General features: G+C 43.2%; 2 protein-coding genes across 3 annotated transcripts; one reads left to right on the top strand and one right to left on the bottom strand.

The window, feature by feature from the left end:
• Positions 1–769: 769 nt before the first annotated feature.
• On the bottom strand, positions 770–6852 carry nkiras2 (NFKB inhibitor interacting Ras-like 2). Of its 2 annotated transcripts, none has more exons than XM_057860707.1 (4): positions 6764–6852; positions 6264–6376; positions 3616–3857; positions 770–1463 (listed from the first exon to the last, which is right to left on the bottom strand). In XM_057860707.1, the coding sequence occupies exons 2-4, from the start codon at positions 6355–6357 to the stop codon at positions 1221–1223; spliced, it is 579 nt and encodes a 192-aa protein (XP_057716690.1). In that variant the 5' UTR covers positions 6358–6376; positions 6764–6852; the 3' UTR covers positions 770–1220. The 2 variants fall into 2 exon arrangements, with proteins under 2 accessions (XP_057716690.1, XP_057716691.1); XM_057860708.1 differs by having other exon boundaries at positions 6774–6815.
• Positions 6853–6912: 60 nt separating this feature from the next.
• dnajc7 (DnaJ (Hsp40) homolog, subfamily C, member 7) lies at positions 6913–17314 on the top strand. The gene is made up of 14 exons (XM_057860706.1): positions 6913–7144; positions 8154–8242; positions 8312–8436; positions 8520–8633; positions 9211–9285; positions 9345–9463; positions 12959–13112; positions 13193–13357; positions 13464–13555; positions 13629–13702; positions 14057–14203; positions 14268–14420; positions 14490–14552; positions 16548–17314. The coding sequence occupies exons 1-14, from the start codon at positions 7071–7073 to the stop codon at positions 16583–16585; spliced, it is 1482 nt and encodes a 493-aa protein (XP_057716689.1). The 5' UTR covers positions 6913–7070; the 3' UTR covers positions 16586–17314.
• Positions 17315–20597: the final 3283 nt, after the last annotated feature.

Raw genomic sequence — 20597 nt, 5'->3', positions numbered from 1 at the left:
GGTTATTACTCGTATCGCGTTGAAGAACTGCTCAAATTTCTAGCCATCAGCCACCTTATCCACACATATGTGATGACAGTCAATCCTCCCCTTTGTGTTTTATTCTCCAACACATTGTCGAGGACAGCAAGGTGGCTGCTGGCTGGCAAGAAATCCGAGCAGTTCTTGAACGCGACACGAACAGCTGTGCCAAGCGAGTTCAAACTTCATCTTCAAACGGAACACTCACTCGTCGCTTCAAAAAAAGTTAAGTTTTATTTTGTTCGCCTTGAGAAACAGGCATTTTTTTTTTTATTTAGAAAAACTACAAAGGTAAATAAGAAAGCCCTCAAAGCCAGTTACCTTGTTGCTGAACTTGTTGCTAAATCCAAAAGTCCCACACTGTGGCAAAGACATTAATACTGCCTGCCTGCAAAGCCATTGTCAGCGAGATGCTTGGCCCTGATACGTTTAAAGACATTGCTAAAGTCCCTCTGTCTGATAATTCTGAGCTTTTCAAGCCCAACTGCTATTTAAATAAATAAAAGCAGAGACTGAGTGCTGTTGAAGATTCCTGCCAGGATATCCGCTTTGTGAAAAGGTTGAAAAACACAGGCGACCAGTCGGGAGGCCGTCATGTCAACCCTTAGGTCAGAGCGCTCTCTGGTGGCCACATGACCCAAATGCAAAACGTACTGGCAATGTACTGTATCCATGTTGCCAGGTGTTGCCTTTTGGGACAGTCTGACATCTTAACTTCGATTTATATGAAAGGACAATATGAGCCAAATTAGGCACAAATACTTTATTGAACATGCAAATGCAGTTTAAAAGGACAATTAACAGAACAAAAAAAAATTTTTTTTAAAGCATGATTATTTACAGCAATAAAAACATGTTAAACAAACATTGGATCCCTGAAAGAAAGCATTTTGGATTCTTTTATACTATGCACATTGCACTGGTCTCCGTATATAACAATGAAACTCGCTAACTTGTGTGAAATGCTCATCAAAATTCAGTCATTGAATAGAGCGAAGCAGTGTAAATCATTCCCCTGACGAAACATCCACAGCATGTGTTGCAATGGCCCTAAAATGTCAGGTGGCCATTCAAGTGAGACAATAGTCTTAACGCCGAGCCCAGTACAGTACACTGATGTGAAAAACAATCTGCCCCCCTTGAGTTGTCTTCTTTCATATTTTATCCCACTTGAATCTGATCAAACAATGAGAGTTTCCTCAGCCGTCTGTAGGTCCGCTGCCCTTGTTCTTGTTCCGGCTGAGCGGGAAGGTGGACTTGCTCTGCGGTTGCGTCATTTTGCTGGCCAAATACACGAAGGGCTCGATGAGCGTGCGGCGGTCGGCCACCGACAGCTCCCACAGTCGCACCTTCTCGTTCTTGGCCCAGTTCTGCGCCATGTTAGCGTCCACGCGCCGCTCGTCCTGTTTGTCCAGCTTGTTGCCCAGAACCACAATGGTCACCTGTACAAAACGTATAGTTCTTTCTTGAAATAAATGCCTCACTGTAACCTTATTTAATAAAGCCCTTGTAAATTGCAGAGTGGATTGTTTCACAGGTTGACTGTCTGAAATAATTGAAAACTTTTTTTTTTTAACGCGATCACGCTAACTAACATCGGAAAAAAACTTGCCAATGGCGATTGACTCTAATCATTTACCGGAAAGTGTTTTCTTTGGCAGCCCTTTTAATTTTTGTTTTAGACGAAAATACTTATTAGTCTTAGTTATTTCAAAATGTTTTCGTCTAGTTTTAGTCGACGAAATCTGATACAAATTTTATCTAGTTTTCGTCGAGTTACTCAAAACGGTTTTGTCTGTAAAATTCAAAGTTTTTGTCCAAAAATAAATACAGGGTTTCCAACAATTTCGAATGAAAAAAGACAGACGAGCACATACAGTGGGGCAAATACCGGTAAGTATTTAGTCAACCACCAAAAGATTAGAGAGGCCTGTAATTGTCAACATGGGTAAACCTCAACCATGAGAGACAGAATGTGGGAAAAAAAAACAGAAAATCACATTGTTTGATTTTTAAAGAATTTATTGGCAAATTAGAGTGGAAATTAAGTATTTGGTCACTCACAAGCAAGATTTCTGGCTGTCAAAAAGGTCTAACTTCCTCTAACAAGGTCTAACGAGGCTCCACTCGTTACCTGTATTAATGGCATCTGTTTCAACTCATTATCGGTATAAAAGACACCTGTCCACAGTCACACTCCAAAATCCACTATGGCCAAGACCAAAGAGCTGTCGAAGGACACCAGAGACAAAATTGTAGACCTGCACCAGGCTGGGAAGACTGAATCTGCAATAGGTAAAACGTTTGGTGTAAAGAAATGAACTGTGGGAGCAATTTTTACAAAATGGAAGGCCACTGATAATCTCCCTCGATCTGGGGCTCCGTGCAAGATTTCACCCCGTGGCGTCAAAATGATAACAAGAACGGTGAGCAAAAATCCCAGAACCACACGGGGGGACCTAGTGAATGACCTACAGAGAGCGGGGACCACAGTAACAAAGGCTACTATCAGGAACACAATGCGCCGCCAGGGAGTCAAATCCCGCACTGCCATATGTGTCCCCCTGCTGAAGAAAGTACACATCCAGGCCTGTCTGCGGTTCGCTAGAGAGCATTTGGATGAGCCAAAAGAGGACTGGGAGAATGTGTTATGGTCAGATGAAACCAAAATAGAACTTTTTTGTAGAAACACAGGTTCTCGTGTTTGGAGGAAAAAGAATACCGAATTGCATCCAAAGAACACCATACCCACTGTGAAGCATGGCGGTGGAAACATCATGCTTTGGGGCTGTTTTTCCGCAAAGGGACCAGGACGACTGATCTGTGTAGAGGAAAGAATGAATGGGGCCATGTATCGAGAGATTTTGAGTGAAAATCTCCTTCCGTCAGCAAGGGCATTGAAGATGAGACGTGGCTGGGTCTTTTAGCATGACAATGATCCCAAACACACAGGCAGGGCAACAAAGGAGTGGCTTCGTAAGAAGCATTTCAAGGTCCTGGAGTGGCCTATCCAGTCTCCAGATCTCAACCCCGTAGAAAATCTGTGGAGGGAGTTGGAAGTCAGTGTTGCCCAACGACAGCCACAAAACATCACTGCTCTAGAGGAGATCTGCATGGAGGAATGGGCCAAAATACCAGCAAGAGTGTGTGAAAAGCTTGTGAAGAGTTACAGAAAACGTTTGGCCTCCGTTATTGCCAACAAACGGTACATAACAAATTATTGAGATGAACTTTTGGTATTGACCAAATACTTATTTTCCACCATGATTTGCAAATAAATTCTTTAGAAATCAAACAATGTGATTTTCTGTTTTTTTTTCTTCTCCACATTATGTCTCTCATGGTTGAGGTTTACCCATGTTGACAATTACAGGCCTCTAATATTTTCAAGTGGGAGAACTTGCACAATTAGTGGTTGACTAAATACTTATTTGCCCCACTGTATATACTGGTTCATGTTGTAAATTGCTAACAAAGGGGTTTTATGGCCGACCGGAATAATAGAAAATTCACGAGACGATGAAAGAATAGTAAAAGTGTAAATGAAAGTCAACTAAACCATATACGTAAATAAGAAAATGAAAATTGACTGGCCTCCTTCTTATCTCTGTGACGATCAATGTCCTTTTTAAGAGCCTCCATGCGCTTGAAGGACTCCTTGCTGTCGATGCTATAAACCAGCACGAAGCCGTCGGCGAAGCTGTAGTAGTGGCGTGGGAACTCCACGCCTTCGCGGAGGCCCCGGGTGTCGTAGAAGCGCACCTGCTCTCGGGTGCCCCGGTCGGTCTCGATGGAGCCAATGTAGATGTCCTCCAGCGTCTCCATGGGTTCGGAACCTAACACAAGAATTTCGGACTTTCATACCATGTACAATAAAAAAGCACGTGTGAGTGATTCTAATGAAGCTAACCTAAACTATGTCTGAAGATTTTAGGGATCTGGTCATGAAAAGCTAAAATGGTTCATGTATAGTTGATGGTTACGTCCGTTGTGCGGCCCAGCCCACCACTTGTTCCCAGAATGGTATTTTGAATGATTTTATATATACATTTAAAACTGTATAATTTAGCAGGTAAGCTACAATGGTTTCTTTCTTTGTATATTCAAAAAATATTGAAGCAAAATCTAGTGTTCAAGCATGCAGCTTTCATTACTGTTGCATTGGGTTATTTTTTTATTACAGGATATTACCCTAAAGAAAATATAGGAAGCTCAAAATGTTGATGAAAAACGAAATACAGAGTTTGGTAAATGTCCTTCATTTTCCTAATGCATATGCAACCCCAAACAAAAAGTATGGAATCACCGGTCTCGGACGAGCACTCACTCAGACATTTTATTATGTAGAACAAACTCAGATAAAAAGCTTGAATAAAATAGTTCATTAGTTCAAAAGTGCAACTCCTTGGCATTCAGAAACACTAAAAGAAATGAATGAAAAACATTGTGGTGGTCAGTAAATGTTTCTTTTATAGAGCAAGTGCAGGGAAATAAATATAGAATCACTCCATTCTGAGGAAAAAAAGATGGAATCACTCCGTTTTGAGTAGAAAATATAGACACACCCAGTCAATTTCCTTTCCTTATTTGGGCCCCTGCCTCAGATTAGATCTGCTCGTTAGTCAGCAGTTAAAAGCAGTGCAGTTATCACACCTTGGAGGGCTGCTGGACCAAGTGGATTCACAAGAGTCATGGCTCCAACAAGAGATGTCTCTTGGGACCAAGGAGAGGATTATCAAACTTCTTGAAGAAGGTAACGCTAAATGTATGGTTGCCAAAGATGTGGGCTGTTCACAGTCAGCCATATCAAAAATCCGGACCAAGTACAAACAGCATGGCAAGGTTGTTAAAGTTAAGCGTACCGGTAAACTGAGGAAGACATCCAAATGCCACAACAAACATCTAAAAGTCATATGTCTTGAAAACAGAAGATCTACAACAAGACAAATGAAGAAGAAATGGAAGGAAGCTGGGGTCAAGGTATGTGACAGAAATGTGCAGAATCACCAACAGGAAATGGGATTTTCATCCAGGAAATCTAAAAGGAAACCATCATTGAAACTTAAACAGAAAAGAACAAGACTGCAATGGGCTAAGGAGAGGCAATCATGGACTGTGAATGACTGGATGAAGGTTATTTTCAGTGATGAGTCAAGAATCCGCATTGGACAAGGTGACGATGCTGGAACTTTTGTTTGGTGCCGTTCCAGTGAGATTTACAAAGATGAGTACCTGAAGAAAACATCAAAACTCCCTCATTCCTTGATGATATAGCGCTGCATGTCAGGCAAAGGCACTGGGGAGATGGCTGTGGTTAAATCTTCAATGAATGCACAAGTTTACATGTAAATTTTGGAAGGTTTTCTTGTCCTTTCAATTGAAAATATGTTTGGGGATAATTAAATCATTTTCCAAGATGACAATGCATCATGCCACAGAGCTAAAACTGTTAAAGCATTCCTTGGAGAAAGACTCATCCAGTCAATGTCATGGCCTTGCAAATAGCCCAGATCTCAACCCTAATGAAAACCCATGGTGGAAATTAAAAAAAAAAAAAAAAAAAAAAAAAATGATGATCTGGCAACTGCAATCAAAGAGAGTTGGCACCAAATCGATGAAGAATACGCATCAAGTCCATGCCTCAGAGACTACAACCTGTCATAAAAGCCAGAGGTGGTGCAACTAAATACTAGAGATGTGTTATGATTGTTATTTCTGTGTTTGTTTCTAAAGATTCCATCTATTTTTCCTCAGAATGGAGTGATTCTATATTTATTTCCCTGTACTTGCTCTATAAAAGTAACATTTACTGACCACTACAATGTTTTTTATTCATTTCTTTTAGTGTTTCTGAAAGCTTTGCAATTTTGAACTAATTCATTATTTTTTCAAGCTTTTTATCGGAGTTTGTTCTACATAATAAAATGTCTGAGTGAGTGCTCGTCCGAGACTGGCTATTCCATACTTTTTGCTAAGGGTTAGTAGTTTTTTTTACTGAGAATCACATAAGTTTTTGCTATTCCAATCTATTAACGGCATATATGAACATGTGATTCAATGAAATATGTCAGGTTTGTTTTCAAAAGTGTGGTATTAGTGTTCATACTGTATTTCAAAATGTAATTTATGTTTACGGTTGTTCACGTTAAAGCTCTAAACAAATCTTCAGCTCTAAATTGAAAAGCGATTTCTACATGCTAGCAAGGATTCATGAAGCGACGGGTGAGTGAGTGTGTACCTACCTGCTACATGATTGGCGTAGAGTAGCTGCTCCAACACGGCCGTTTTACCAACTGCAGCCTGGCCGCACACCACCACTTTGCAGCTTTTTCCCATGATAACGATGCTCTCCTCTCTGTGGGAAAAATTAATAAACCGTTTTACCGTTTGCTAGCACGATGAGGTCCGGTGCGACAGCGTCAACAGTGTAGCTTAGCTTTAGCTTCCATCGGTCAACAAACGAGCAGTGGCGAAATTTTGCGAAAGCGACAACTCGCGCTTGTTTTAAAACACTTTTCTTGACACTCAACAAACCACTTCGGGTTCCCCAAGCAGACGCGCTTTATTTTCTGTAACAGGTCACATCTGCAAATAGCATGCAGCCATTACATCCTAATGTCTATAGTTTGTCGCGTACACTTTAAAGACCATGGGAATTTCCAAACATTATAAAAACTAAACATGCTAATGCGCGATCGCTCGTTATAGTGAAATGTTAAAACGCGAAGCGCTGCGTGTTTACCTGCGCTTACATTGGAGTCCGGAAGTGTGAGTCGTGGTGGTGGCGTAACTTACTGGGCGTTCCCTGTTTTTTTTTTTTTTTTTTTGGTGACAACTTCCGTAGGTCAAAGTGCGTTTAAAGTAGACACTGATGCACGTTAACGGTTTGGACAAATGAACAACATGGACATAAAGCATAAACCTTATGCTTCATATTTTCATAAGTAATGGCCATGTTGTTTATTTTTCCAAAGTACAGTACTTTCTGTTTGCGATTACGTCACTTTAACTGCAGCATTTGACTCCGCCCCCTCCACTCTCATGTCAAAATGGCGGCGGAGAGGTACGATACGGTGAACATGGACCCCGACATCGAACTCCTCAGCGACGACGAACTGGAGCGGTAGGACATGTTGACAATGGCAGAAACGGAACTCTTGACGTCTTTTGCGTCTGTTTTAACCCCGGACGCCTCAGAGTCGTGTCACGAAGCTACCAAAGCTAGCCGCTATTTGGCTACATGGAGGCGTTTGTCATGTTATTGTCCTCCACTTGGGCGCCGACAAGCCTCCTTGCTCCTAACAGTTACGTGCTACAGTTGTCCGATGCTTTTTTCCCCCGCTTCGTGAGAAGTTCATTCTCGAAAGTTCGGAGTGGTCGTGACGTACGAATCATCATTGGCAGGCTTTCCCAAAAAAGTCATGGCAGGCGGCCACAGTGTGAGCTGCCTGCTAGGTGTCATGTGGTCAGAAATTCTATGTTTAGCGGGCGAGTGGTCGCCTACCTGACGTTGTACTTATTTTTTTTGACAGTTTTGTATAAAGAAACCATACAAATCACACTGTTTTGTTCACCATATGTTTGCATCCACATGTCTTTGTCCTTTCACTGTATGGTTTCATGTTCCAGTCAAACTTTCCCTTTTGAAAGTCCACTCGTTGTCGTGCAACTGCCAAAGACGGACTCGGTCGGTAGCCTACCAAAATTCCCACTTGGATACATAGTAGTGTATACCTTTAGCACGTACTTAAACAATACCACTGTTAAAAAAACTAAGAATTAATAAAAGCGGTGTAATCTTTTCCTATGGTTAACGTGGCAACGGATGTAAAGTATGCTTCTCTGTTGGTCGTTTCCACATTAAAATACTGAATTTGCTTAACTTCTTCAGAAATGTTCACTATCTGCCGAGTAACGTATCCCTTGCGTTCTGTTTTGAGAGGGTTTTCAGACCCTTTGAAGGGAGGTACTTTGTTCTTGTGGAGGACACAAAATATCTACTCCATGATTTGTACACTGATCTGAATGACTTTTGGTTGGTCAACACTACTTCTTATGTCATTTTGGTGTTCTCAATCCAATTCTGACCTTGGTTATATTATGTACACATCTAATGCACTCGTTTGCTATAGGGAAGCAGATGGCTACAAGGAGCAAGGCAACGCATTCTACATCCAGAAGGATTACGCGGAAGCTTTTAATTACTATACCAAGGCCATCGGTACTTGATATAAATGATCCTTCCCATTCTTTTTGCGCCGGTTTGATTCATACTCATTTTTGCATGCAGATATGTGTCCAAAGAACGCCAGTTACTACGGCAACCGAGCGGCCACGCTGATGATGCTGTGTCGGTACCGCGAGGCTTTGGAGGATTCCCAGCAAGCCGTGCGGCTGGATAACTCCTTCATGAAGGTGCTTTCACGATACGTACTATAAACCGGGTCCCGTCTGATTCGTCTGTTTTTGTGATACCAATGATGTCACGTGGTTCTCAGGGGCACCTGCGAGAGGGGAAGTGCCACCTGTCTCTCGGGAACGCCATGGCGGCCTCGCGCTGCTTCCAGAAGGTTCTGGAGCTGGAGCCTGACAACGGTCAAGCCCAGCAGGAGGTCAGTCGGCTGCTTCTGTTGTCTGATTGAATGGAATTGATAGAATTTTCTGGAATACTACTAATGGTTTGACAGTGGCTAAGATTATGGTCTAATTGTGGGGGTGCTTTGGTTTACAAAACTCCCCGCATAAAACATTTGTATTTTTTTTTCCCTGTCCACTTGTTGCGTGCACTTTGATCGATTCTCACTCAATTGAAACTTTCCAAAACGAGAATTAACTCTAAATATTGGTGACATTCCTGTTATTCATTTATATATTTTCTTTTGCACTAGTATAAGTCACCAGAAGTTTTTTTTTTTTTTTTGGCAATACTCTTATAGTTAATCTTAATGGAGGATATTTTTGCATTTGGCTTCCTTGTTCATAAAGAAAAAACATTTAATTTTTTTTATTTTTTTTATTTACGTAGTATCAAAAATGCTATCGAGTTTTAGTGTCGTGACAAGCATCGGTTCTGTGAAGCGCTTATCCTACAGAAGTTAAATAGGTTTGGGTTCATACAGTAACACTGGAAAGTACAGCTTCCTGTTGAATCTCCAAATAAAAGGCGCGTCCCTGAAATGACTCTTTCAGCTCAAGTGCGCCGAATCCATTCTGGAGTACGAGCGGATGGCAGAGATTGGCTTTGACAAGCGAGACTACCGCATGGTGAGTTTGGAGAGCCCGCGCGAGACTGGATGACGTCACGTCACTGCGTTTGTGTTTAGGTGGTTTTCTGCATGGACCGAGCCCTGGAGTCAGCTTCGGCCTGCCATCGCTTCAAGATACTGAAAGCCGAGTGCTTAGCTCTGCTGGGACGATACCCTGAGGCTCAGTCCGTGGCCAGGTCGGTTCACACTATATCATTTTTTTTGGGGTGAAATAAAAAAATATTGTAAAATGTTATTTTTAACAAACAACAAATCTGATATATGCTGTACTGCTTTGCTGCCAAAGTGCATTTAAGATATTTGTCTCAATCTAATCACATGGACGGATATTGGAATTGCAGACAGAATTTTTAAAAATTATTTTTTTGAAACATTTCAATTAGTGACACACTTTTACAAGGGCGTAGGTTTGCATAATCATTATATAATGAGTTCAGTATATCGGTCATTTAGAATGTCTTCCCATATGTTGTAAGGATAGAATAGACCCCACCAATATTACTGTAATTTTCACACTATAAGGCACACCTGACTATAAGCCGCCACCCACCAAATTTGGCACGAAAATAGCATTTGTTCATAGATAAGCCGCACTGGACTATAAGCCGCAGCTGTCCTCACTGTATTATGGGATATTTACTCCAAAAGATATTAACCGGTAACGCTTTATTTGACAGCGGCATCATACAATTGTCATAAGACCAAATGAACCACCATGAAGCTTTGCAGCCAATTGGTTCAAAGCCATTGCTTCAAGAAGCTTCATTTGGCCATCACTGCTCCCTTGGTGGAGGCAGTCAACCTCTGCTGCCTCCTGCCGTCATCCAACATGCCTCCTAGCATGCGTTGCAGCGCTACAGATGTAAATAACAATCAAAATTCATGTTCTGTGCTAATAATTTCTTTAGTTACTGTTCCAATTGTTTCAATAATTACAAGTTATGGTATTTGGTAACACTGTATTTGACAATAGCGTCATAAGACATGAGACAATCATAATTATGACATGACATTGTCATGAGTGCTTATAATAGATGCCATTTAGTGTTATCCAGCAAGTTATCTCACTTTTGAATGGCTGTAAAAAATCCAAGATGGACATAAATGGAGTTAAGCCTGAGTTATACTCCCGCGTTGCGGTGACGGCGTAGCGACTACGGCGCCATTCGACATTCGATAGTTTTGCGGTGAGGGAACGCGTTGCTCTGTAATTCACCGCCAAGCCACTAGAGGGATGTGGCGTTATGTTTGTACAGTTTTGGGGCATGCTTGTTTACTTCCGCTAGTCGAAAAAAAAATAAACAATGCAAGATGGAACTCTTGAAAGTAAATATTCTGCTCATCAACACTGAATAAATATGGAACATACAAATGTTGACGGGCAGGCGACGCAGAAGACGGTTTCGAGGCGGTCTGGCCGACTTTTGATGCCGCACAGAGAGTTTTAGACTCGGGTGGAGGGAGCTAGCTGTGGCGGCTAGCTTCAAACTGGCGTCGAGCACTGCGTTCAAGGTCTGCAAAGCCCTCCAGCCTGATTTGTTTGCCGTGTCCTACAACCAGCCAGTGGGAAGCCATAGCAGATTTCTGGCGTCTAGGGAACTTCCCAAACTGCGTTGGGAGGCTTGATTTTAAGGTTATCATAAAAAGCACCGAGGCACTCTCAATCAGTGATGATGTATCGTGTGTGTGAACTGTCTGTTATTAAAAATTAAAGATCAAAACAACTCTTGACACCAAATCTGTGCTTTATTCTTTATATACTTGAAGTGTGACACGTAAATAAGTCACAGACTCACAGCAAACATATGTACACAGTAAATGATGAAGTGCACCAACCAAAAAGATGACAAAGTGATAAAAAGTTGGCAGTTTTTGGCCGACTGGGTCACCGCTTCGTGTGGCCACTCGATTCCGACCACCCACGTCTCGGTGGTTCTTCCATTTATTTATTTTTTCGATCGCCGACCTTGCCATTTGGCAATCACAATAATAATTTCTTGACGAGACTTGCTGTTCGATGATACTCCCGTCGGCTTGGTCCATTTTTGCGTGTAGAAAACAATGTTTGATTCTATTGTACAATGGCGGTGTTTTCGCGGTAAACCGGAAACAACAGTCTGAGCGGACCAATCACAGTCCGTTTTCGCTACGTCATACGCATCTACGCGACGCGAAGGTTACAAAAATCGAGAGGTGCGCATCAGGGTACGGCGTAGGTCTGACGCGGAAGTATAACTCAGGCTTTAGTGACATACATCAGTTGCCGGATGACACTTGACATAAGCATTCAGTAATGCCTATGACGGTGTCATGCCATAATTATGACGGTCTTACTCTTATGACAGTTTTATGACGCAGCTGTCAAAGTGTTATCTATTACCGGTAACCCAAATAAATCAACAAATAAGCCGCACTGGACTACAAGCCACAGGATTCAAAATGAGGGAAAAAAAGTAGCAACTTATAGTCTGGAAATTACGGTAATTGAATTATTTTCATTTTGTTCAGACTTACATTTACTTACATCCCTTTTCACTTGCTGAATGTGCTGGTCCATCACCCCCCCCCCCCCCCCCCACCCCCCTCCCCCAACGTCACACAGACACACACACTGCCCTGACAGATTCATAGAAGTGTTTTTTGGCAAGCAGCAGCCACTGTAAGTAATGTAAAAAGAGGTCATTGTTTTGGAGTTGGGGGAAACACCACTAATTTTGCTACTGAAAGTCCCACCTGCATCAGCGTTAGCATAACATTAAACTGTGTGAACCTGCAAAACTGCTGCGGTCAGGCCGGCCTCCACAAGAAACAACCAGGTCAAGCTAGCCGTCCCTCATTTGGATCATTGTTTGCATTTTGTGCATTATGGTAATGCTACGCTGGTGACTTCAGAGTGCAAGTCCCTTTATGAACAAAACGGGGAGCTATCCAAGAATAGGCCCATTTCAGGGGGACTCTGACGTGGAAAAAGAAAATATGTGAAATAAAATCACACATCCGAATTCCAAAAGTACTTTGGTTTGAGTCTGGCTTGTCTAGTATGCATCCATTGTCGATCGCTCCTTGGATAGCTCAGATTTATTTTCATTCATTTTTTCCCCAAATCACTTTTATATTATTACAATGCTTTAGTTGGAGTCTAGGGGTGCTCCAGTGTCCCCCAGATGTGGACCCATTCTTGGATAGCGCCCCGTTTTTGTGTGTGGGTTTTTTTTTCATAAAGGGACTTGCACTTGAAAATGTTTCTTTTGTATTTTTTGAAAACAAAGGTTTGAATCAAACGTATAACCTAACCCAATACACATGAAAGTTGGTATAAGTCAATACAGATTTATTTTGCATTGATCATTTAAACTATCAATTAATTAGGTTCATAATCATGACAAATGTAGCCCTGACATCCGTTCAATAGTTTGTGTGGTCTTAATGTCCTGTCCCCAGCAAAAAGTGTACATGCAGGTTATGCGGTGATATCGTCCCTATCACTGTTTAGACCAAACCTACGCCCTTGGTGTTGTATAAGATACCTGAAATTGATACTAAAGTAAAGTTATCTTCCCAGAATTTCAAAATGAATTATGAGGATTTCATCACGTTTATTCCGCAATTTGTACTGGCTCATTTGAGCCCCGTGTTGGCGCTAATGTCTGTTGCTGTTTTGACACCCTTAGTGACATCTTAAGAATGGACTCCACCAACGCAGACGCACTGTACGTGCGCGGCCTTTGCCTGTACTACGAGGACTGCATCGACAAGGCGGTCCAGTTCTTCGTTCAGGCCCTGCGCATGGCTCCGGACCACGAGAAAGCGCGGCTCGCTTGTAGGGTCGGTATCCTAGTCTACTGGAGGGTTCCGGACTTGCAGTGTCTCTTTCCAACACCAGCTCTTTTTCGTATTTTGTTCAGAACGCCAAAGCGCTAAAGGCTAAGAAAGAGGAAGGCAACAAGGCCTTTAAAGAAGGCAACTTTGACGCTGCCTACGTCCTTTACTCTGAAGCGCTGACAATAGATCCCAACAACATCAAGACAAATGCCAAGCTGTACTGTAACAGAGCCACTGTCGGCTCCAAGGTTGGCACGCCGTCGGCTGCGATGACTACTACACATAAAGTCGATGCATTTCCGTATTGCGGTAGCTTATTTTTGTAGTGACGAAAGCACTGATCTTGTTTTTTAGCTGAAGAAAGTAGAACAGGCCATCGAAGACTGCACGAAGGCCATCAAGCTGGACGAGAGCTACATCAAGGCCTACTTGCGACGAGCGCAATGGTAGCGAACGCCTTCACTCTGTCCGCCGTGACTTCGCCGCCACTACAGTGTCGCGCCTTTTGTAAACTTGCAGCTGCATGGAGACGGAGCAGTACGAAGAGGCGGTTCGCGACTACGAGAAGGTTTACCAGACAGAGAAGACCAAAGGTAAGGAGCAGAAACCTGAAGTCTAGTTTGCTTCAAAGGTTGAGTTTTAAGCATTCACTCTTTTCCGTGGCTCCTTTCTTTATAAAAAAAAAAAGTTCTAACCACTTTTTGCGACAGGCACTATGGGCTGGAACTAAGCATGTCGCGATATGCAATAAGTGAAATTATCGCACGGTAAATAAAAAAATGTGTTAACATGCGCACTTTGCAGGACAAGATGACAGTCATTTTGGATCAAATTACCACTTAATGGGCTCCTATTTCATATTCTGCACTTAACTAGCTTTAAAATAAATCATTATGCATTTTGTGTGGTTTTTTTTTTTTCTTTTATGGAATTTTTTTGCATCGTAGAGCACAAGCAGCTGCTAAAACATGCACAGCTGGAGCTGAAGAAAAGCAAGCGAAAAGACTACTACAAGGTACTTGGCGTGGACAAGAACGCCAGCGAGGAGGAGATCAAGAAGGCGTACCGCAAACGGGCGCTCTTACATCACCCAGGTGCGTCGCCGAAACGACGGCGTCCCCGCCCGCCCGTCTCCAATTAACCGCGGCTGTCTCGCAGATCGGCACAGCAGCGCTACCGCGGAAGTGCAAAAGGAAGAGGAAAAGAAATTCAAGGAGGTCGGCGAGGCCTTCAGCGTGCTATCGGACCCCAAGAAAAAGTCGCGCTACGATAGCGGGCAGGACCTGGAGGACGAGGGCATGAACATGGGCGGTAAGCTGCTCCCGTCATGGCACGGTACTTCTTCAGCGCAGCGGGGACTCACATCTGCTCTCCCGCCAGATTTCGACGCCAACAATATTTTCAAGGCGTTCTTCGGCGGTCCCGGAGGTTTTAGTTTTGAAGGTAGGCACGGAGTCCTTTTATTATTCACTCATTGACTGTGATAGACTGAACAAATCTGCCCTGAAAATCAACTGCGTTTTTACCTTACTCACACAGTAATTACCTTTCAACAACAATGGTGAAACAGATCAACAACCTTCCTACTGTTCTCACAGCTTTAAAAGCAATAAGAAATGGTGACTTGCATGTCAAAAAGACTGCATTAATGTCTAAAGTTTTACATGTAGGCATGGGTGGATGAGGTACCGTAATTTCCCGAATATAACGCGCACTTTTTTCCCCCAAAATCAACTTGTAAACTCATGGTGTGCATTATAAACGGGTACATGGATGGAGACAGAAATATATATGTATTACATATATATATACAAACCGATTTTTTTTCATTGACACGGCCACGTTGTGTTGAAGAAACGTATGCGGCGACCCGTTGCCGACCATTACGGTACGTGACGTCACCGTTTTGTGTCGGTAATACTTCACTCTAATCGGCCGAATGATTTCGTCTGTGTTAAATTCTGCTTTTTTCACTCTTCATAAAGCACAGAATTTAGTTTCTTGAACTCATTTGAGTCGACGTTTATTGCAGCTCCGCAATTCGGACCATAACAAATGTAAGGACACACACTTCCTGTGTCCGTCTACTATATCGGTCCCTCGGGAAACTCAAACCCAAATAACAGCTATGAGCTCTCACGAATTTCCGACTTACGTTCTCACTTTCATTTTACCGTATCAATCCATGGAAGAAACATTTATTCATCATGAGGAAAAGAGCAAGTTATACAGCAGCCTTTAAAAGAAAAGTCACATCTGTTTTGTTTTCTCCTAGATTCTGGTAAGTTGGAGAAGTTGTCAAATCATATTATTACCGTAAATATTGTCAGTTTACGGTAATGTTTTGAACTACCAATGTGCTATGCTTGTGCTGTGTTTCACCAGTCAGTAAAATGACATCTCTGTATCTGTACACAAGCTCTGTTTTCTTGTATTCTTCTGTTTATTGGTGCTAAAATTAGGGTGCGCGTTATAAACGGGTACAATAATTTTCCCTAGATTTTACAAGTAAATTTGGGGTGCGCATTATACACGGGTGCGCCTTATATTCGGGAAATTACGGTACTCACTATTTTTTTACTTCATTAAAAGTACAGATTCTGGTGCGAAAAAATTACTCAAGTAAAAGCAGAAAAGTACTTGCTGAGTCAATATTCAAAGAGAGAACCAGAAAATTCAATGAAACTGCTCAGTTTCATTTAAAACTGTGCAGAATGGAACAAACAAGGAATAAAATGAACTGCACTGTAAACAGAAGCTTAACAAGCGCAAAAACTCCAAAACTTAGCACAATGGCAGATTTCAAGGAACGGTCAGGTGCATACAGCCAACTACTGTACTGTGTGGGGTTTTTTATTGGTCAATATCTTGTTGACCAGCCTAATTTTGTACTCGTGTTGCTGCCTGTAGTACTCAGTTACGGTATAGTTGTATGGGGCTTATTGGAGGCATGAAAAAGGAAACTATCCATTTCACACAAATGAAAGTAACTTGTAATGCAGGCGACAATTTGAAAAGTAGTGAAGCTAAAACAGGGTATCCGTAGGTTAAAAAGTCAATGTCTTGAATTCAATAATAGGAATTTAAGGCCTTAATATGTCTTAAATATGATTTTAAAAGGTCAACGCCAACCAATTGGGCACTCAAATCTGGCTGTTTTTGGTGACCATTTCTTAATTATTGCACACAAAACAATGCCTCAGGGGACACTACTTGTTGTGACAAAAATATCTCATTGTCTGCCATTGACAGTGATAGACATCCAATCCATTTTGACCTCTTGCTGTCAGAACTCCCAAACAAAATAGGTTGGATGTCAATCACTATCGGAGGCACTCAGACATGATTCCAACTCAAATAAATTTGAGGTTTATCACCGTCAATGATAATAAGTTCATGTGATTCGGCCGACGGATTGATGATGTTTTACCTTTCCAGCATCAGGACCGGGAAATTTCTTCTTCCAGTTCGGTTAAACAGTCTGCTTTCCCGCCGGTCCGGCGCTACGTCAGGACGCGCGCCGCCGCCGCTCCCCCCGTTACCTGCCGTCTGTATCCTCCAGCAGATGCGGGTCGCCGTCATCCACGCCATAGACTCGATGCAGCCACACTTTAAGACGCACACACACAGCAAGCCAACACAAAATAGCCGTACATGGAAGACCTTTTGAAGTGAACGTCGTGCAGCTACTCTTTTTAGGGGGTCCACGCAGGAAGTCGAAGACCGCTTCCCGCCCTGCATGAAACCGCCATTTTCTTATTTGAAGTATCTCATAGGGGCGGTGGAGAAACGGCGTCCTCGCCAACGGGAGCACGTGTCTGTCGTGTGTATAAAAATCGCATTTTTTATATTTGACGTTGCCATCCACAGATTGCTGCGTTGCACATGTGACTGGAATGTATCACGTTGATATGTGATTTTTTTGTTTTGTCATTTTGATATTTATTGTTTTGTTTTTTGTTTTGTTTTTTGCTGCCAGTCACATCATGTTATCCAAGCAAAAACACAAAGAAGGTATCATTTTCCCACTGTCAAAATGCAACACAATGAACAGAAGTGGAGCATATTTCAAATCTCGTTTATGAAAATTGGGTCCAGGCATACTTCCTAGAGAAATTGACAAAATCCAGGTCGTCTTCAACTTGAACCTCATTGTCATTTTGGTGAAATCAAACGTGTCAATAAAGTTGAGGCCTCCCCCTGCCTTTTCTTGCCATGTTGTTATAGCAAAATACAAGACAAAATATGAATCCTCTGTAGAGCGTGTCTCAGTGCCCGGATGGTCTGAGCAATTTTAATGTTTCACTTTGAGAGTCTGACATACTGCCATTGTGATCGTTCAACATACCTCATTTATTATGATAAAGCAGTGAACAGGAAGGGGTTATGGGGGAACAGAAGAAAAGAAAGACAAACTACAAGAAATACATTGAACGTCTACACTAACTACTAATATGTTGGTGCTATCGTCAGCTAGATGTATTTCCGGTTGACACCATGTGGGGGGCCTGTTGAAAGAGGTGGACAGGGCTGGGGGAGTTTATAAGCTAAGTGATCAGCTCTGTGGTCCCAGTAATCGTGTGAATCCCTTCTGAGTGTAAGCCCATTGGTGACCAACCCTGCGCTGCACCGGGACCCCCCCACCCAAGCGCACCCCATCACATCCAGCCGCACGCGAGCCCCACCAGGCGCGACAGCCACACAGACGAGCGGAGACGCCACACGGGCGCCAAGCCAGGGCCACGGCCCCCACCCAGCCAGCTAGGAGAGGGACGGCGGGCACGGGGGGGTTCAGCGCAGCCCATCCCTCCTCCCGCAGCTCAGCAAAGGACCCATTGTTCTGCCCCCCCAACCCGGAATCCAGGGTGGTCCCCCGAGCCACCCGCGCACCCATCAACCGGCCTTCAGGGATGGCAAGAGGGGACGCACCACCAACCCCACGCCCACCTCCACCCCCGTCCGCCCAAGAGCCGCAGCCCCACAACCGGCACGCCACGGGCCCCCCAGCGGCCCACTGAGCCCAGGGCAGGGTCCCCCGCCGGAGCAGGCAACACCCCGCCGATTCACCGGCGCCCAGTCAGTGACCTGCGACGGAGCACAGGGCGGATACCCAGTCAGAGAAGAGAGGGGAAGGCGGAGGCAGGAGGACGCCGAGGAGCCGCCACGGGGCGACGCAAGATCGGAGCCCCGACCTCCCCCCACTCCCGCAGCCAGCAGCACAGGCAGAGGGGAGGCCACGCCCCAGGAGCGACACCATAGGAATAAAGTGTAGGACCCACCTACCACCCTATATTACTGTGGCTGCCAGGTTCCCGGCTGGAAGCCATTACCCAGCACCGTGATGGGATTGTGAGGGGAGTGTAGTGCAATGTATGCATTAAAATAGGAGAGCTTGGTTTGGCAAGAGGAAGAACCTCTACTGTATGTGTGTATCAGCATCCTCTTCATTCGCCCCTTATGTTCCGGTGGCTTTATGTGAGTGTATTAACTTTTATTCGTTATTCTTTTTTTTACATTATGCACAACTCGGATTTGATCAGATTTTATGTTTATTGTGCAATAATCTAATTGTAATAGATGCAGTAGTATAGTAATTATCTTTAGTCCAATTAAGGTTATTTTAAATAACTATGACGTAATGCGAATGAATGCCTTTATATAAGGCGCAATTTTATTTTTCCCCTAACACTAAACATTATATAAATGATAATTACAATAATAATTGGCTGTTGTAGTCCACACATGTGGACATCAAATTTTGGAATACACTGCTGGCCAAAAGTATTGGCGCCCCTGCAATTCTGTCAGATAATGCTCAATTTCTCCCAGAAAATGATTGCAATTACAAATATTATTTTGCTTGCGATGAAAAAACACAAAAGAGAATGGAGAAAAAAAAATGAAATCATCATTTTACACAAAAATGGACCAGCAAAAAGTATTGCCAACCTCAGCCTAATACGGGTGGGCAAACCGGTCCTCGAGGGCCGCAGTGGGTCCTGGTCTTAAAACCGATCCAGCACAGGCAGTTTAACCAATGAGGTTTCAGCAGAAACAAGAAGCACCTTACCGCAATCAACTGATTGGACTTGTAAAGCACCAGATTGGTGAAAAGGTGTCCTCTTAATGGGTTTGAACAAAAACCCGCACCCACTGCGGCCCTTTGTGGAATAGTTTGCCCACCCCTGGCCTAATACATGGTAGCACAACCTTTAGACAAAATAACTCCAAACAACCGCTTCTGGTATCCATCAGTGAAGTCTGGAGTCATTGCTGGCCACTTTAGAAGTCCCCAGTGCTTTCTCTCAAATCATTTTCTCGTGCTTTTTGAAGTCTGTTTTGAGTCATTGTCCTGCTGGAAGACCCGTGACCTCGGAGGGTGACCCAGCTTTCTCACACTGAGCCCTACATTATGCTGCAAAATTTGTTGGTAGTCTTCAGACTTCATAATGCCATGCACACGGTCGAGCAGTCCAGTGCCAGAGGTAGCAAAGCAACCCCAAAACATCAAGGAATATGGACTGTGGGGACAGTGTTCTTTTCTTCTTTCAAGGCCTCGTTTTTCCCCCGTAAACTATGTTGAAGCCTTTTCCCAAAAAGCTCTACTTTTGTCTCATCTGACCAGAAAACATTTTTGGCTTTCTCAGGTAAGTTTTGGCAAACTCAAGCCTGGCTTTTTCATGTCTCTGGGTCAGAGGTGGAGTCTTCCTGAGTATCCTACTTTTTCATTCAGACGCCGACAGATAGTACGAGTTGAAACTGTTGTACCCTTGGACTGCGGGACATCTTGAACTTGTTTGGATGTTAGAGGTTGAGGTTCATTATCCACCATTCGCACAATCTTTTGTCTGTCCACAGCAAGGGAGGTTAGCTACAGTGCCGTGGGCTTTACACTTACTGATGACACTGTGCACGGTAGACACAGGAACATTCAGGTCTTTGGAGATGGACTTGAGATTGCCCGTGCTTCCTCACAATTTTGCTTCTCAAGTCCTCAGACAGTTCTTTGGTCTTCTTTCTTTTCTCCGTGCTCAATGTGGTACACACAAGGAAACAGGACAGAGATTGAGTCAACTTTAATCCATTTTAACTAGTTATTGCCACCCCGTTATGTGGCAGAGGTAGGTAACAGGTGCTGTTAATTACACAAATGACAGAAGCATCACATGACTTTTCAAAGGGTGCCAATACTTTTGTCTGGTCAATTTTTGGAGTTTTGTGTAAAATGATCATGATTATTTTTTCCCCCCATTCTCTTTTGTGTTTTTTAATTTCAAGCAAAATAAATGAAGATATTACCACTAAAGCATTTGTAATCGCAATCATTTTCTGGGAGAAACTGGGCATTATCTGACAGAATTGTAGTGGTGCCATACTTTTGGCCAGCACTGTTGATCAAATATTAATGTGATTTCCTCTTATGTGGCGCTAAGTATTTATGGCAGGGGTCCCCAAACTTTTTCCTGAGAGGGCCACATAACGTTTCCC

This window comes from Corythoichthys intestinalis, chromosome 16 (genome assembly GCF_030265065.1).
Source record: "Corythoichthys intestinalis isolate RoL2023-P3 chromosome 16, ASM3026506v1, whole genome shotgun sequence".
Classification (NCBI taxonomy): Eukaryota; Metazoa; Chordata; class Actinopteri; order Syngnathiformes; family Syngnathidae; genus Corythoichthys; species Corythoichthys intestinalis.
This window is presented reverse-complemented; position numbering and strand designations above follow the sequence as displayed.

Coding starts and splice junctions, on each gene's coding strand:
- nkiras2 (XM_057860707.1), bottom strand. CDS start 6,357: ATGGGAAAAAGCTGCAAAGTGGTGGTGTGCGGCCAGGCTGCAGTTGGT. Junction 3,858..6,263: donor CTACGCCAATCATGTAGCAG/GTAGGTACACAC, acceptor TTCTTGTGTTAG/GTTCCGAACCCATGGAGACG. Junction 1,464..3,615: donor GTCACAGAGATAAGAAGGAG/GCCAGTCAATTT, acceptor CGTTTTGTACAG/GTGACCATTGTGGTTCTGGG.
- dnajc7 (XM_057860706.1), top strand. CDS start 7,071: ATGGCGGCGGAGAGGTACGATACGGTGAACATGGACCCCGACATCGAA. Junction 13,113..13,192: donor AAGCGCGGCTCGCTTGTAGG/GTCGGTATCCTA, acceptor TATTTTGTTCAG/AACGCCAAAGCGCTAAAGGC. Junction 13,556..13,628: donor TACTTGCGACGAGCGCAATG/GTAGCGAACGCC, acceptor GTAAACTTGCAG/CTGCATGGAGACGGAGCAGT.